We start from the raw sequence: 19,453 nt of genomic DNA, 5'->3' as shown, positions 1-19,453 counted from the left end.
CAGCGGTTCGCTCACGCGGCGGCCCATCAGGCATATTGCCTGAGCAACGGTCCCTGACTAATTTTATACCTACCTCTACACTTATCTCTAAACCTTCCACTGCTCTTAGCTGTACCCCTCAATCCCTTTGTCCTCCAGGAACCTATCCAGGTCTTCCTTGAAACCCTTTACTGTGCTATTTCCTATCACGGCCTCCGGAAGGGTGTTCCATGTGTCCACCACCCTCTGTGTGAAAAAGAATTTCCTTGTGTTTGTTCTAAACCTGTCCCCCTTCAATTTCATCGAGTGTCCCCTTGTTCTTGTGGTTTCTTTCAAATTGAAAAATCTGTCCTTGTCAACCTTTTCGATGCCCCTCAGGATCTTGAAGGTCTCTATCATATCTCCTCTGAGTCTCCGCTTTTCCAGGGAGAACAGCCCCAGCTTCTTCAGTCTGTCAGTGTATATCTGATCAGATATTCAGCATTATCTGGATAATATCCTGAAAATCAGTATGGACCCAGTTAATTGGACTTGTCCAGGCAGGAATAGCTCCTTCTTGAATAAGTCCTGCTGAGTATCAGCCCTTATATTATCATTCTTCCATCTATTCCTACCATATCTCCATAACTCTATATAGTAAAATATTGTGGATGCATTTAATTTTATTCACTAAGGCGCACTTGCAGTTTTAGCGCATTATATTCTATGGATGCGTTAGCGTTTAGCGCGTGCTAAAACAGCTAGCGCACCTTAGTTAAAGGACCCCATAGTGTTTATCTTTGTAGCAGACATTAAATACAGCATCACAAAAGTGGTAACATGTGGTAAAATACGTGTGCACTATTTGCAGTTTTTGAATGTGCTATTTTTTCACAAGCAAAGTCATCAGTTGAAAAATTATGCAAATCTCAGTGAGTTTGAGAAAGAGCTAATTTACATGCACAAATTGCCTGGTTTCCTTATCAAATAAAACTTAGGGAGGCGTCATTATAAGAAAGCGTGGGACAGGCACGTAGGATCTCTTAGAGAAAGGAGGAGATAGTGGATGCTGTGGATGGGCAGGCTGGATGGGCCATTTGGCCTTTATCCACCATCATGTTTCTACGTAAATCTATGACTTTGTGCACACCTTTTTGCAAAATTTTAACAGCAAAGCAATTTGGAAAAAACAGTAAAATAAGCCAAGAGTTGTAAAATTTTTCACACGTTACATGCCCATTTCTACAAAACTGCCGTAGGGCAACATCTAAAATTCTTACTACTGGTTAGCATAGTATACATTAGAAAATTTCATTAATGCTTGATATAGATCAGTTTCCAATTTCATTGCTGAGCCACTCTAACTACTGTGCTCCATCCTGACTATAAAAAGTCACAGACTGTGAATTAAAGTCATTAAAATTCTCCTTTAACTCTCTGACTAGACCCTTCTGAGACTTGCCCTACATCTTGAATATCCTCCTCTGGAGCTACAGACTCACACTGTACAGAACACGCATTTAGAATGGCTTCAACTGACTGCGGATATAAGACTATTTTTCATCAGACTTAGAACTGTTAAAAAGAAAAACTCTTCATGACCCCAAAATGTTTCCCTTTCTATATACATAATTAATTTTTAATTAAGAAAAGCAATCCATCTTGTTTCCATCATTTGTAATTCATTTGGAATTCCAAAAATTCAAAAGGGGTAGCCACGTTAAGAGGAAAGTTATCCAAATGGGCTACTGTTAAGTTTTAGCATGAGAGTCTTATTGCATTAAATGGGACCCTATGCTAAAATAACCCAGCTTGTGGTAAAATAACCTAACAGTAACCCAAATTGATAACTTCCTCCTTTAGTCTGGATATAAAAAATTGACAAAGATAGGCGATACCTTATAGATTACCTTATTTTCACGCATATAACGCGCATATGTGTATAACATGCATATGCGTATAGCGCGCGGGTCCAAACCATTTGTGTAAAAAAAATTTTATATAGCACGCACACGCGTATACCGCGCATGCTGCTATAACCTCCTCCCGCCACTCCCGCTTACTCCCTCTTCTGGCCTGTGAACCGGCATCTCCCCCCCCGCTCGCGTCACCCCCCCTCCACCGCAATCCTACATCCCCCCCAGCACCGCAAAGACATCGGTCGCTTACCCGATTGGGCACCGGCACCAGCACCAATGCACAGGACGTGCCAGTGCCAGTGCCCGAAGATCCTCCCTCGTTGGGCTGGGCTGGACTGGGCTTTGAGCATTTGCGCATGCTCAAAGCCTTCTGGTCTCGCTCTCTCCGAGATTCTGAATCTGAGAATCTTGGAGAGATTCTGAATCTGAGAATCTCGGAGAGATTCTGAATCTGAGAATCTCGGAGAGAGCAAGACCAGAAGGCTTTGAGCATGCACAAATGCTCAAAGCCCAGTCCAGCCCAGCCCAACGAGGGAGGATCTTCGGGCACTGGCACTGGCACGTCCTGTGCATTGGTGCTGTTGCCGGTGCCCAATTGGGTAAGCGACCGATGTCTTTGCGGTGCTGGAGGGGATGTAGGATCGCGGGGGAGGGGGGGTGATGCGAGCGGGGGGAGGATGCCAGTTCGCAGGGGGGATGCCGGATCGCACTGAAAAAAAAAATTTGTATAACGCGCTCACACATATAACGCGCATGGTTATACTCGGTTTGTAAAATCGTGTATAACGCGCGCATTATATGCGTGAAAATACGGTACTCAGTTTTAGTCATGAGCTTTCAAGGTCCAGAGTCCAAAGTCCACTTCTTCAGATGCATCTTACACCAGTGGTGCAGTTAGGAGGTGGCAAGGGGGTGGACCGCCCCGGGCACCATCTTGGAGAACTGGCAACTCTCTGCTCCCCCCCTCCATGCCATGCTTGTGCCCTCCCTTCCCCATCCCCACACCCCGCACCTCTTTAAATCTTTGCCAGCATGAGCATCTACTCTGGCCTGATGCTCGCACCGGCCTGGCTCCCTCTGAAATCACTTCTGGGTCATGAGGTCAGAGGGAAAGCCAACACCGGCGCGAGCAGCAAGCCAGAAAAGCTGTTCACGCTGGTAAAGAGGTACGTGGTGGGAAGGGAGGCTGCGAGTATGGCATGGGGGCGCGGAAGGAGCATGGGGGGCAGAAAGAAGGGAATGGGGGCACCCCCCTGGTCACTTCCTACCCTCACTATGCCACTGTCTGACACAATGGACTGTGGTCCTTCAAGGCTCATGCCTCAAACTAGTTAGCCTCTAAAAGGTGCCACCTGTCTTTGTCCATTTTGGCAGTTCTTCATTTATACAAAGTTAAAAAGACCCAGTGGTAAAATGGATCAATCCTTAACAAACAAAGCCACCAAATTATAATAAATTGAATGTTTTCTTGCAATAGTCCAAGTCATTAATCTTTCTGCTCCTGGTTTCCACAGTTTCCACATTAAGGAGCCCTTTACTAAGCTGTGGTAAAAAATAGCCTTAGAGCAGGAGTGTCAAAGTCCCTCCTCGAGGGCCGCAATCCAATCGGGGTTTCAGGATTTCCTCAATGAATATTCATGAGATCTATTTGCATGCACTGCTTTCATTGTAAAGGGGAGGAATAAAGATACAGAGATGTGATACTTAATGGAAGGGGAAGAAATGGGACACATGGATAGTGAAGAAGAGAAGAAAGTTTATGCATTAGGGGGGCCCTGCCTGCCTGCTTGCTTGCCTCGGGGTGGGGGCCCTGCCTGTCACTATACCACTAGGCCTGCCTGCCCTGTGCTCTGTCCCTGCCTACCACTAGACTACCAGAGGGGGACAGGGGACAGAGCCTGGCAGGGAGGGGGGACAGGGTGCAGAGCCTGGCAGGGAGAATTTGGTTCAGAATGTTTTTTTTTCTTGTTTTCCTCCTCTAAATCTAGGGTGCATCTTATGGTCAGGTGCGTCTTATGGAGCAAAAAATACGGTAGATGTCTGTATGCGCTTCAACATTGCCATTTTTTCCCATTTCTGACTGCCTACTGATAACTAAGTTTAGGCGCTGGTTATAGAATTTCCTTGTAAGTGCCATATTCTATAAGCAGTGGCATAAGTTAGGAGGCAGTAGGTGCCTTACTGGAGCCTAACTTAATTGTTTTAATTTGCTTTAAACTGCATGGTAATTGACTGCATCGTTTGAAAACAATTAAAAGTAGGTGGCAGGAGGTTTCTACAGTGTAGACACCATTAATGCACAGACAGCAGGTGCCTTACGTCTAAATGATCACAATTAGGTATGATTCACTAAAGAACTTAGGTGCCTGCAATGTAGGCCACTAAAACGTTGGTCTACATTACAGGTATCTAAGTTTTGTCAGTCATCATTAGCCGTGATTCTGTTAAACATTTTTGTAGATTCTGCCGATTTAGGCCCTAAGGGTTCATGCACTAACCATTTGCTAACTGGTTAGCATTTAACAATGCAGCTGCACTAACTGATTACCGGTAGTGAAATGCATACCTACTCTCCATCCTCGGCCTACATCCAGCATTAAAAATTAAATTTATAACAAACACACATGCAAAAATTCCCATGGGATATCTGAGCCTCCCCTTAGTAAGCACTTTTTTTGGTGACTAGCAAAAGGCTCCTAAGTAAGCCAGCCTTTACCATAATAATTTACATCCAACTGCACAGAAACTACAGATTTCTATATTGCATGGTAGCAGCTCCAGAAATTTACTCTGGGGTTTAGAACAGCTGAACTGCATTTCAGTGAGTTTATACAGCAGATTTGAAATTTCAAACACTTCCAGCTGCTCAAAATAACAAGATCCAAATCTAGGGACCCCTTTACTGAGCTGAAGTAAGCACTAATGCATGCTTACTGCAGGTTAAAAACCACTACCGTGGAGTGTGATCAGGCATCCCACAGTAGTTTTGGGACTGGCACATATTTCCCATATGCTAAAAAATAGATTTTATCTTTTTGCATTCAGGGCATGTCTGGGGGCAGAGAGTAGATGTGTATTTATTTATTGGGATTATTAACTGCCTTTATTAAGAAATTCACCCAAGGCGGTGCTAATATTGTGCTAATCAGCTAGTGCACCTACATGTTCTAACCAATTTGCATGTGGTTAGCCCATGAGCTCTTGCCACCTAGAAAATAGAAACATTAGCATGTGGCCATTAATGGGAATTATGGAAAATCAGCCATTTTGCTACTGCACTAGAAGTGGCCTCAGTGTGCAGAAGAGATTTACGCTGGGGATAATGCTGATAATTTTTTAATGCAGCTTAGTAAAAGGAACCCCTAGATTGCAAAGTATAGCAAACATCCTTTACCTTGACACGGCTAACAGCTTCTTGGGCTTGCATCATTCTTATGTTTTTGGAAGGGTTACGTTCAGATAGAAGTTGTGTGGAACCCAAATAGTTGGCTGCAAAGATGATCCCATCAATGAGGTCTTCAGGTTCACAAGGACCTGGAACTGAAAAGAGAGCTACTCAAGAGACTTGAAAACCATTTGAAACAACATTCCAAAAATCTATCGTTCAATCCATCTCTTAATTTTTGACATCATATCCAATATTCTAAATGGAAAAGAGTAAATAGTGGAGTTCCACAGGGGTCTGTGCTGGAACCACTGCTTTTTTTAAACATATTTATCAATGATCTAATGATGGGAATAATTAGTGAGATAATTAAATTTGTTGATGACACAAAGTTGTTGAAAGTTGTTAAGTCGCAAGAGGATTGTAAAAAATTGGAAAGATGAAAATGTCATCATGCCTTTGTATCACTCTATGGTACGGCTGCACCTCGAATACTGCTGCTCGCCGTATCTCAAAAAAAGATGTAGAAGAATTAGAAAAGGTACAAAGAAGGGCGATTACAATGATAAAAGGGATGTGATGACTTCCCTATGAGGAAAAGCTTGATAAACCTTCAGTCTGTCCCAGTATTCTTATATTCTTTAATGCTCAACCGTAGAAGAAACAAACATTTAAAAGATTTTGAAAGAGGGAGTTGCTTACTTAGGCAAATGGGTTTGCAAAGCATGCAAAGCAGATAAACTGCAAATTTGCCTGTGCTCTAAGAGCCTGATTCTACAAACAGTACCTAGTGGTACTTAACTTGTAGGTACCGTTCTGCATGGTCGTCAATCAACTGCTAGGCGTCCTTTATAGAATCACATCTAGCAGTGCTTAGGCATCGCTAGGCATCCTTGTAGTAGGCACCAATATATTAAGCCAGGGTTTTCATGGCCTAATTTACCAGCACATATCTGTAACACCTAGCGGTGCCTAAGTCAACCACATCTATTGTCTGCCCTTAACCATGCCTACTTTTCAGGCAGGCACTGTTAGGCGTTTAAGGGCGCCTCAACTTAGCAATGATATATCTGTATGTAACCTTAATTGATATTTTTTAAAATTGTTTTTTAATAGGTTTTTAATGGTGTGGTCAATTACCACACCATTTAACCCATTAATAACCAATTAAGATGCACGCAAATTTAAGTTGGGTGTTGCTAAGTGTCCATGATTAGAGCACTTACTGGTGTTTAACTTAGGTGCCGTTTATAGAATCAGGCCCTTAGTGCACAAACAAAGTAACTGCTTCCATGCTGGCATGACAGTTAGGACACACGGTAACACGGGCTACCATTCCCCAACATTCAATGGCCCAAATTAAACAAATACTACAAAAAATACAGCCATGCATCCTGTGACCTCAATAACTGTCCACCATATCTCCTAAAAACATCCAGCACAAAATTCCGCACTCTTCTTCTAAATTGGATACAAATCTTGCTCATAAACAGCCACTACCCAACCAACCTCAGCGAAATCATCATCACCCCGATCCTCAAAAACCCCGAAAGGACCAATAGACCAAACAGCCAACTATAGACCCATTGCCTCTATTCCACTCTATGTCAAAATAATAGAAGGACTAGTTGCCAAATTCCTCTCCAATTACCTAGAAAACCAAAACATACTCCATGCCATGCAATCCGGCTTCAGAAACAACTTCAGCACAGAAACACTACTAGGATCTCTCTTGGATACAGCCAGACAACATCTTAGCATAGGAAAAAAAATGATGCTCATACAACTAGACCTGACCGCTGCACTCGACCTGATGGACCATAACATACTACTACAAATCCTAGATACAATAGGTATCACCCAGAACAAGAAGAACACTGACATCATTCTCATACCCACCACTCAAGGGTACTCATCGCAAAAAGCTCTATGATAGCCTCCTGGCAACACATGCAGCAAAACTCGAACCTTCCATCACCAGATTGTTAACCACAACACCCGACCTCAAGACATTCCGTAAAGAAATCAAAACACTGCTGTTCAAAAAGTATATACAATCTACCTAATCTCCCTCACCCCATCCCCCAAGAAATCAAAACACTGCTGTTCAAAACATCTTCCGATGTTATTAAGTCTTTACCATCATTCTGTTATTAAGTCTATATCCTCAATCTGTATTCTCTATTGTCATGTACCCTCCTGGAAATGTCCAGTTCTCTTCTTATGTAATCCGCTTTGAACCGCAAGGTACAAGCGGAATAAAAATCACTAATGTAATGTAATGTATCACAGATAAAGTATACTCATGGTTTGAAGGATTCCTTAAATCAAGAACCTATAGAGTAAAATCAGACAAAGAAAAATCTGTACCTTGGTCAAACCCCTGCGGAGTTCCCCAAGGATCCCCTCTATCCCCGACTCTCTTCAATCTCTATACAGCGTCCCTCTGCTCACACCTGGACAAACAAGGCATAACCTCCTACAGCTATGCAGATGACATTACCATTCTCACATCCTTCGATCAACCAAAACTCTCCATGACAAACACAATACACCAAACACTAAAATCAGTAGCAACCTGGATGAAAAATCACAAACTGAAATTGAACCCAGATAAAACTAAATTCATCCTCCTAGAAAACAACAAAATATCAACCATAACCAACATTGAAATCAACGCAATCAACTACCCCATACAAGCTACCCTAAAATTACTAGGAATAACAATCGACAGATGCTGCACCATGCAACCGCAAATCAATAAAACAATACAAAAATCATTCTTAGTCATAAGAAACTTAAGACAAGTTCGGAAATTCTTTGAGAAAACTCAATTCCCGCTCATAGTTCAGTCCCTAATACTAGACCTACTTGACTACTGTAACATCCTCTATCTCCCCTGTCCTGGCAACTATAACAAAACAACTACAAACTATCCAAAACACAGCAGTAAGATTCATCTACTCATTGAAGAAACATGATCACATTATAGAAGCATATCTCAAATCACACTGGCTTCCAATCCCAGCAAGAATACAATTTAAATTCTACTGTCTACTATTTTAAGAGTTTATACGGAGACAGTCCAAACTACCTGAATAACCGCCTCATCCACAACACTTCAACCAGACATAGGAAAACTTACACCCCATTCTCATACTCTTCCAATTAAGGAGGTCAAATGGAAAAAAACTATATGATGGCCTCCTGGCCACTCAAGCAGCCAAACTAGACAACCAAATCGCCAATCTACTGATGGCATCCCTAGACTACAAGACTTTTAGAAAAGAAATAAAGAAAGCCCTGAAAAAAGAAATAACACCGCAAGTTTCAAACACCACCTCTCTCTAAAGCCAACTACCCCTAACAAATAACCATACTCATTTCTTACTCTTTTTGAAAATGACCAAACTCCTTTTTTTTCTTTTTTAGTAAGTTCTTGTTGTAATACTTCCTTGATAATTCTTTTGTAATCCGCCTTGAACTGCAAGGTAATGGCGGAATAGAAATCTCTAATGTAATGTAATTTTGATGGATTATTTTACCACAAGTTGTGCTATTTTAGCACAGTGTCCCATTTTATGCAAAGGAGCATGCAGAGAGCAGTAGGTGGGCTACCAGAATCTGGGTCCCATCTGAACCTTGGCTCGGTGCTCTAGGGTCTAAGGAGAATACTGTTTCTCTGAAGGAGAGAGCAACAGAGTGAAGCTGCTGCCACAATAGTCGTTATAAGGGAGAGGACCTGAAAACTGGAAGCAGTGAAACTGGTGAGTGCTATTACCTTAAAGCAACAGGAGACAGAACCCACCCATATGTTTTACCTGGTTTGGCCACTGAGGAAACAGGATACTGGGCTAGAAGGACCATAGGTCTGACCCAGTATGGCTATTCTTATGTTCTTATGTTAAGAGAAGATTAAGAACAGGTAGCATATAGCCAAAAAGAAGTGATACAGGAAACACCAAAGGGAATTAGATCACATAAGAACTATTGCCACCCACAGGAAAGAAGAATTATTAGGCAAAAATATTGCCCACTGGATTCCTGTATGGTAAAAGAGATTAAAAAAATTCTGACCATAACAAAAGAGGAAAGGAGTATCATATAAGGGAATAAGGATTTCTACCAATATCTAGCTTATGAATAAGTATGAAGAATGCTTGAGTTTAAGGTGGAAAATACTGCCCAGAGGACACCATGTGTTACCAATTCAATCAAACTGATTCTTTTAGGAGTTGAGGTATGACCTAGTGATTAGAGCAGCTGTCTCAGCACTCTGAGGTTATGAGTTTGATTCCAACTGCAGCTTCTTGTGTCTCCGGGCAAGTCACTTAATACTTCACAAAAACATAAGAATAGTCTTACTGGGTCAGACCAATGGTCCATCCAGCCCAATAGCCCATCCTCACGATGGCCAACCCAGGTTACCAGCACCTGGCAAAAACCCAAATAGTAGCAACATTCCATGTAACCAATCCAGGGCAAGCCATAACTTCCCCCATGTCTGTCTCAATACCAGACTATAGACTTTTTCTCCAGTAAATTGTCCAAACCTTTCTTAAAACCAGCTACGTTAACAGCTCTTACCACAACCTCTGGCAACGCGTTCCAGAACCTAACTATTCTCTGAGCGAAAAAATATTTCCTCCTATTGGTTTTTAAAGTATTTGCCTGTAACTTCATCATGTGTTCCCCAGTCTTTGTAACTTTTGATGGAGTAAAAAATCGATCCACTTGTACCCATTCTTCGCCACTCAGGATTTTGTAGACTTCAATCATATCTTTCCTCAGTCGTCTCTTTTCCAAGCTGAAGAGCCCTAACCTCTTCAGTTTTTCAAGTTTATTATTATTAAGTTTATTAGGATTTTATATACCGCCTATCAAGGTTATCTAAGCGGTTTTACAATCAGGTACTCAAGCATTTTCCCTATCTGTCCCAGTGGGCTCACAATCTATCTAACGTACCTGGGGCTATGGAGGATTGAGTGACTTTCCCATGGTCACAAGGAGCAGCGTAGGGTTTGAACCCATAACCCCAGGGTGCTGAGGCTGTAGCTTCAACCACTATGCCACACACTCCTTCATACGAGAGGAGTTCATTGCCCAAGGTACAAAATAAATGCCTATTTAAAATATGTAAGCTGCTTTGATTGTTAAACCACACAGATAAAGCAGTATGCAAGTCCTTTACCTTTTACTTTGTTTTTATGGACTATTTGTTTATTGTTTCTTATACCTTGTACTGTATATACCTGAACAAAGAGCCCATAAAAAGGGAATTTTATTACAAATTAGTAATGGACCCCCTGCCATTTTTTTGCTATTTGAATTATCTAGGCTTAATTATTATTTATGTCTAACACTTTCAGCTTGCTATCAGGGTACCCTTAACAATCTTTGTGCCCAGAGGAAAGAAGTTTGGGGAGAGTTGTATAGTTTTGGCTGCATATCCTACAAATGATGCTATACACCAGCCTATGGGGTACTCCTCAGCCCTGCCATTTTCTACAGTATATATTAAATACAATTCCACAATGAACCTGTTAAGGAAAGTTTCTACAATCCTGTCTATAATAAATGACACAATTATATGTGCATATTCTATTTTCTGAACCTAATTCTTTGCAGTATATAATATTCAAATCCCTGAGCAACATGTTAAAAAAAACTCTTTAGTACTCTGTTGTGAGAAAGTTCTTAGTATACAATAGTGGCTCCATTTACCATTATTATATTTCTGCATAAAAGTTTGAATGAGTTGACTAAAATTAATGTACCATGAATTTTTATGATTTATAGTTCTCTTTTCATCATGATGTCACATCCATCAAAATCTTGCATGTTATCTGTTCACTATCAGATATGCCGTTTGAGCACTCATTGTGCAGGGATGGATATGATACCTGGTGGTGACTGTTCTCTCAACTGTACTACAAGTAGAATATGAAAATCATTTACCAGCGTACTATGTACATTATATATCACAAGATGAATGTTATATTATTTAGAAACTTTTCAGTTTTTACCTAATCACTTCAGTCTTTTGACTTTATTTTTTGTTGAAGAAATGATTATAACATTTGATAGCAGAGACTATTTTAAGCTTTTGCTAATTATAATTTTAAAAAAGACAGCAAAAATGTTTCCATTGCTATACCCATCATTAGAAGGTAATTTTCCCCCTTTTTACTAAGTCGCACTAGTGGCTGCCGCACAGCAAAAGCCCAGAAGCCCTTTAAATCTCTATGGGCTTTGGGGCAGCTAGCACAGCTTTGTGAAAAGGGGGGGAGGGGGGTTATAACATGCTACCTATAAAAATTTCCCAAAAAATATTTATTTATCCCTACTTTATAAAAGCATCACAGGCACTTATAAACCTTTACAAATATGCTTCTAAAACTATCCCCAGTAGACAGGTGCAAATACCTGCTTATATATTTTATATATCACAACTCTATCTCTGCGCTCACCAAACTATGCTCCTAGGAATACCTAGGAGAGTAATTTTAAAACTGGTCACCTAGATCAAGCAGGTATACAGTATATGTACACACATACAATATTTGTGATTTTGTGTGTATTTTATGAAGTATACTTATTTATGGCACCTTTCCAAATTCCACCTCAGAACACTGAATGCATATACTTTTACACTCCTCCCTCTTTATTTGCAGTTTCGGTACCCGCAGTTTCGATTATTTGTGGTTTTTAGCGTGCTGGCCCCTCTCCCAAAATTACATCATCCATGGCCAATTTATACAACTAGAAACAAAAATTTATACAACTGCTACCAACACCTATTCCAAATCAAGTAAAGAGGTGCATACCTACCATTTCAAAGGGGTGGGTTAAAGCCTCATTTCCACCTGGCCAAGTGCAACCGCAGTTCATCTCCGCCGAGACCCTCGCACGCCAGGCGGTGGCTACCGCAGCCCCCTCGAGCTCCTGTTGCCATGGCCCGAATTGGAGCATCGCCCAGCCATTGGCCGAGACCGTCATGTGAGCACCGCTGGAATTTGGGTCCGCGGCTCTGAGGAGACAGGCTGGGCGTGAAGGGGACTGGGAGGTAAAAGTGGCAGCTTGGTGGGGTGGGATGGGTCAGAGCGATGCAATGGGAGTTGGCGGAGGGCTTCTCTCTTTCCCCTACTTTGTAGACGGGGCCAGGGCTAAGGAGAGACCCGGGCAGGCAGGGGGAGGAGGCGAATAACTCTCTCATATGTTATTCACGGTTTTATCATATTCTTGAGAGTTTTTAACAGTAAACCGCGAATAACATGAGAAAGTTATTCACGGTTTTTCCGTATTCGTGGCTATGTTCCACCCATAACCACCGCGAATACAGAGGGAGGAGTGTACTCAGGGAGCAATTTTATGAGGCATTATGCACATATACAATAGCATATAATATACACACAAATGACTTTATACATGTACAAAAAGCAAATTATCCAAATAGTGTATCTTGGTTTAATACATATTCACTAAAGTTTCTATCAACCACGGATAGAGAGAGTAATGTTCAAACTCAGTAAAAGAACTTCAGCCAAGCTCCTTTACAAAGTCACACTAGCGTTTTTAGTGCCGGCCGCTGTGGTAACAGTTCTGACGCTCATAGAATTCCTATGAGTGTCTTAGCTGTTACCACCGTGGCAAGCGCTAAAAACGCTAAAGTGGCTTTGTAAAAGAGGGGGTTAGTGGCAAAAGAGTAATAACAATCATTCTGCTATTTGCATCACTTATTCAGTCCAAGGTTTATATAAATACATTTTTTCTGGTTTTTGTTTTATATGCATCAAATGAATTTATATATATTAGTGCACAGATCCCTCTTTCTTAAAACAATCCTTAATTTTTATTTTATTACGTTACATTAGAGATTTCTATTCCGCCATTACCTTGCGGTTCAAAGCGGATTACAAAAGAGATATAGATGGTGGGTTACAAAGGAAGATCTTAGGTCATTTCGAGAGAAGGTAAAGAGTAGATCAAGTAGTCTGGAGAGAAGGGGGAAGGAAAGTGTTAGTAGTGTTAAGACTTTTTCAGGGCTTTCTTGAAGAGTATAGTTTTCATTTCTTTTCTGAATATCTTGTAGTCTGGGGTTGTTATCAGTAGTTTGGAGATTTGGTTATCAAGTTTTGCTACTTGGGTGGCTAGGAGGCCATCGTATAGTTTTTTTCCGTTTAACTTCTTTGATTGGAGGGTGTGAGAATGGGGTGTGTGTTTTTCTGTGTCTGGTTGAGGTAGTTTGGATGAGGCGGTTGTTCAGGTAGGTTGGGCAGTCTCTGTTTATAGTTTTAAACAATATGCAGTAGAATTTAAATAGTATTCTTTCCTGGACTGGAAGTCAGTGTGAGCTGATGAGAATACACAAAAAGAGTCTCATGAACCAAAATACAAAGGGATCCTTTTAATACGCTGCAGTATGCATAAGTGTGTGCTTACTGTAGCTTAAAATGTCTTGTTGTTGAATGTGCTCAGGTGTCCTGCAGTAACTTTGAGATCTGTGTATGCAAAGTGTACACTAAAAAATATATTTACACTTCCCCCTCCCCATTCGCGGTTCCTGCACTCGCGGTTTCATATAATCGCAATTTTTTCTGGGGAGGGGGAAAATAAAAAATACAGCCTTAATGTTAAAAAAAATCCATCTTTTTTTCCTCCCTGCCGCCTTCCCGGCCTTACCTGGTGGTCTAGAGGGCTTTCGGGGCAGGAGCGATCTTCCTACGCTCCTGCCCCGTGCAGATTGCCATGAGGAAATGGCTGCTGGGAGTTCCCGTAGTCTCTCGAGACTACGTCGGGAACTCCCTACAGCCATTTCCTGAGGAAGATCGCTCCTGCCCCGAAAGCCCTCTAGACCACCAGGTAAGGCCGGGAAGGCGGCAGGGAGGTGGGGGTGGGTCAGAGCCGGATAATCGCGGTTTTTTGGCATTCGCGGTCCGGCTCTGCCCGTATCCCCCGCGAATGACGAGGGAGAAGTGTATTTTTCCCACAGAGGGAGCAAGCTGGGGGCTGGAGAGTGGACATTTCAGCACTCATCAGTTAAAACTGCTACATTATAGCATGCTAACTGATTTGCACAGGATTAGCACATAAATCCTCACTGTCAACAAAACTGGTGTCAATAAAGCCTGATTCTATAAAAGATACCTACAGTTAGGCTCCTAGATTGCCGCACCTAGACGGTACCTAACTTAACCCCTCCTCCTCCTTTTACAAAGCTGCATTAGGCTTTTTTATCACCGGCTTTGGCGGTATTAGCTCTGACGCTCATAGAATGCTAGATTTTGGACAGATTGAGTTAGACGTTGGTAGGTGATTACCTTAGGCACACTCATTTAGGCCAAGAAAACCCTGGCCTAAATGGAATGTGCCTAAGGATTTTAACGCTAGACATGATTCGGTTGATTGACAATCATGCCAAATGGCGCCTAGGAGTCATATGCTGTTTATAGAATCAGAGTCTAAGTGCTCATGTACTAATTTTTTTTAATGGCAATGTCCTAATGGCAACATTAGTGCATGGTCATTAATTAAAAATGGTAAATCCTTACTCAAAAAAAGAAAATTATGTTAGAGAAAGACCATATTCCATATCTAGCCTGCTCATCCAAGTCTAGTCTCTATTAACTCCTTCTCTCTCAGAAATCCTTGGTGCTTGTCTCATGCTTTCTTGAATTCTAATACTGACTTCATCTCTACCACCTCCACTGGGAGGCTATTCCATGCACACACTACCTTTTTTGTAAATATATTTCCTTAGACTACCAAGTCTGCATTTAACCTTCATGCTTCATGTTGCAGAGCCCCATCTCTAATGAAAAGGCTTGATTCCTGTATATTTATTCCTTGGAAGTGTTTAAATGCCCTCCCATATCTTCTTCAGTGTTGTTACCTCTAAGTCTGTCCCCATATATTTCCTGATGAAGATCATCAATATGTTAATAGAAGCCCTCTGTACCAGCTCTATTAGGTTTATATCTTTTAGAAAGTGCATTCTCCAGATCTGCACATATTACTCGAATTAAGTTTTCAACAGAGACTTACAGAGTCATTATAGAAACATAGAAAGATGACGGCAGAAAAGGGCTATAGCCCATCAAGTCTGCCTACTCTACTGACTCCCCCCCCCCCCCAATTAAGGCTGAGTGCTAATGTCCTAGTTCCTTATTTCGACCCTACTCTTAATACTCTCCTTTTCTTCTGAAAATCAGACTGTCTGGATGTGTCCCCAGGACCAGGTTGAGAGCCACTAATCTAGACTGAAAATATTGTTGCATAATTTTATCAATCAGCTGTGAATAATAAAATCAGCTATTAAGGCAAATACACTTACAGCCATAAGGTCAATCATCAGTATTTGCCATTTAGAAATGTCAGCTCCCTGGAATCAATTATGTCACCTGATGGAACAGCTTTATACTACATCCACTGAGTTACCTTGCCAATGAATTTATGACGTTTTTGCACTCATGCATATACTCTGAAGTAGACCAAATATTTCTGTTAATCAGTTTTTAAAGTAATGTGGAAAACATTTAAACAGCAACTTACCATCGATAAAACTTGGAAAAGAAGTAACCTTCTTTGTCTGTAAAGGGTTAAATGAAAAGAAAATCTATGATATTGCAGTTGAACAAGCTAAGAGTCCTATGTACTAAGTTTTTTCTCCCCCCCCCCACCCCCCATGCACAGAATAAGAGAAAATCCTTTGTAAGTCAGGTCTTAAAATCACATTTCATTGTACACTCAGTAGTCTTTTAGAAAAATGGGATATGGGGTAACGTTCCTGACCTTTTTTAAGAACAGCCTCTGGTGCATCAGAATCCTATTTCTGAATTAATTTGGCACAAAGAACCCAGTGCAACGATGCTGACCCTCTCTAATACTGATGTTCTGTCATTTCTGTGTATTTTACCATTGTTTCTGTCATGCCTAACAATATTCATTTTCTGGTGCAAGCAGAATGTTTGGCTAGCTCAGCTTATTTTCCCTTTGTCACATACTTACCAATTTCATTACTAATATCTGAAAGTTTCTGAAGTAGAGATGATATATGTGTAACTGGCATCATTGTTTAGAATAACTGCTTCATTCCTACTATAGGATAATTTCCTCATTTCCCTTTTTTATTGCTAATGTTTATTAACTTTATTGAAATTTTAGTATTTTTACATAACACCCCATAATCAGCAGTACAAACGGGAGCAACAAAACCCCAAAAGTAGACCGCCAACACCAATAAACATTTTTTTTTTTTAAAAGGAAAATTACCAAATACAAACTATTCCACATGGTAGGCAATTATTAACATTGCAGATTCTAACTAATACTTTAAAATAATAATGTAATACAATAGTTATCAGCAGTCATGACAGCTATTAAGGCATATAGACCCATACGCTAGCTGTTAAGAGCCAACCATGCCTCCGACCCACCCATGTCATATCCTTTTCCTGTTGCTGCCTGCATTCTGCAGCTGATGCATGTATTAGCACAAACTGTCATGCCACTGTAGTACCTCTTACTGTGCTTTGCAGTAGAGAATGACACGGGGACAAATTTTTCCCCATCCTCGCAGGAACTCATTTTCCCATCCCATCCCAGCGAGTTGTTTTCCTGTCCGTGCCTCATACCTGCAAGCTCTGTCCTCATCTGCACAACATAGTAACATAGTAACATAGTAGATGACAGCAGATAAAGACCCGAATGGTCCATCCAGTCTGCCCAACCTGATTCAATTAAAAAAAAATTTTTATTTTATTTTATTTTTCTTCTTAGCTAGTTTCAAACATTTTAAAATCATAAGCGTTCGAGGTTTGTGTGCTTAAGGCAGAGCTTACAGTAAAGGGGCAGGGATAGCGACTAAACTCACAGGGAAATTGAGTTCCTGCAGGGATGGGGAAAAATTTGTCCCCATGTCATTCTCTACTTTGCAGTAACAGTGCATGCTAATTCATACATTAGTTGTCTTAACATTTTAACAATGTTAGGTGCCGTTGAATCGTGTTCAAGTCCTAGCAATTTGATGAAAATCATCAAGTTTTCATGGCAGAGTATAGAAATAGATTGCCGGGCCTTTCTTCTGCGCAGTACAAATTCACTGTTGTCGCCGTTGTCGCATCAAATGAGATCCTCTGCCTTCAACACTGTCCATCTGCTGCTGCCTAGATGGGTGGTATATCGTTAGTCTGACATATCCACTGAAATTTGTCTGCCTTGGGAGGCCCTGCTGGAAATGAAACTACCGATGGGAAAGCTTTCAGTTTCACAGATGTGCGCAAGCCCCAGTGGCACGACAAGTTCATGCACCATGGATGGAGAACACTTTAATAAAAGGGCTGCTTATAACATGCATGAACAATCACTTTATTTTCATTATTGTAGTTTTTTTTAGACAGCATGTAATACTGAAAATATCACAGTAGCAAGAGGGAATACACTTTTTCTGCCTTCCTTACCTCAAGTGCATTATTATTGTCACCTGGTCCATTGAGGTCAGAACGCTGCTGTTTCCTGGGTTGTTCAATTCCATTGCAAACCTATAAAATGTTTAAAAAGATCAATTCCTTTTTAGATTTTGTACTATTGGGGTATTGAATTTTTTTGACTTGTTTATTCATTTATATCCCACCTTACCCAGGACAGGTTACAAACTTACATACCAAGCAATAACATTACATCCAACATTACATTAAACATTACATACACCAGTGGTTCCCAACCCTGTCCTGGAGGACCACCAGGCCAATCGGGTTTTCAGGCTAGCCTTAGTGAATATGCATGGAGCAGATTTGCATGCCTGTCACTTCCATTATATGCACATCTCTCTCATGCATATTCATTAGGGTTAGCCTAAAAACCCTGGTGGTCCTCCAGGACAGGGTTGGGAACCACTCACATACACCATCGACAATACATACCCCCATGCAAAACTCCCATTATACAAAAAATACACACCATAAAATTCAGAGACAACCTGCACCATATTATCTTTTTCTTGAAAGGTAGCAGTAGTTATAGCCAACAGATTTTGTAACTCTTTATTTAACCACTGCGTTACAGACACTACAGGTACACCTGCACAGCAAAACCATACAAGCATGAATACAGTGTATACATTAGATTCCCCATGTCCCATTCCCAACCCACCCCTCCCCTTTCCCCCCCCAACCCCCCCCTGACCCTCTCAAGTACCCAACTCCCAATAACATCTAGTTCCCCCCCCCCTCACATGTAACATCCAAAAGGAAGAAGTAGCATAACATAATCCTAATATGCAAGAGATGCAATGGTGGTCCCCCTTCAGGGATGCACCGGCTAAGCATGTACTACAAATTACTCAGAGTTTCCCTCCATCTCTAGGAACCTTCCCCATAGGTCCTCAAACTGTCTCCTCTGGCGGGTGAGTAACGCCGAAAGCCTAAATTTCTCACAAACCCATCCTAATTTCACTCGCATCATCGCTACCGTAGGTATCGTGGGGCTCTTCCAAAGAGACGCCAACACAAGTCTAGCAGCTGTAAAAGCCAGTCTAGCCAGCTTGTCCTGCGTAGCCTCCACTGTCCCGGGGAGTACCCCCAGCAAGGCCGTCTCTGCTCCAAATGGTAATTGACATTGCAAGAGGCCCCCCACATAACGGAACACCTGAGTCCAATAGTCCTCAAGACGAGGACACTCCCACCACATATGAAAGAATGTACCCCTCAGGCCACACCCTCTCCAGCACTCCCCTGTACATGAGGTACCCATCTTTGCAAGCACCACAGGAGTAACATACCATCTCACAAGGAGTTTAAGAGCGTTTTCTACCAATTGCGGAGCCACCGCCACATGGTGTATTCTTAATGCTATTTGTTCCCATTCCTCAATCTTATAGGTGTGCCCTAAGTCTATCTCCCACGCTCTCATATATGTGGTCCTCCGATCCGGGTCGGCAAGCAGTAGGCGATATAATTGTGAGATGCAGCCCCGCCGCACTGGGTCCCCCAACATTAACTCAAACCTCGAGCGCTTATATGCTGTAGGGTCCCCCGCTTTAATGCGCATAATATAATCCTTCACCTGTAGATAGGGGAATACATCACGCTGCTCCAAATGGAAAGAGGCTTGGACTTCAGGAAATCCACGAATTCGCTCCCCCTCCAACAGTTGGCCAAACCATCTCAGCCCACCTCTTTCCCATCTACAAAAA

At 41.6% G+C, this 19,453-nt stretch overlaps 1 protein-coding gene across 4 annotated transcripts in view; it reads right to left on the bottom strand.

Moving 5' to 3' along the window:
• Positions 1–19,453, bottom strand: part of APBA2 (amyloid beta precursor protein binding family A member 2) — a 339,269-nt gene that overhangs the window by 73,450 nt on the left and 246,366 nt on the right. For all 4 annotated transcript variants that reach the window (XM_033920561.1, XM_033920559.1, XM_033920560.1 and 1 more), the window contains 3 exons: positions 17,721–17,801; positions 15,814–15,850; positions 5,272–5,417 (listed from right to left, as the gene is read on the bottom strand). In XM_033920561.1, coding sequence (XP_033776452.1) covers positions 5,272–5,417; positions 15,814–15,850; positions 17,721–17,801 — 264 coding nt within the window. The remainder of the gene's footprint in view (positions 1–5,271; positions 5,418–15,813; positions 15,851–17,720; positions 17,802–19,453) is intronic.

Source organism: Geotrypetes seraphini, chromosome 14 (genome assembly GCF_902459505.1).
Source record: "Geotrypetes seraphini chromosome 14, aGeoSer1.1, whole genome shotgun sequence".
NCBI classification, from domain to species: Eukaryota; Metazoa; Chordata; class Amphibia; order Gymnophiona; family Dermophiidae; genus Geotrypetes; species Geotrypetes seraphini.
Note: the sequence above shows the minus strand (reverse complement) of the source record. Positions and strands in the feature narration are given on the sequence as shown.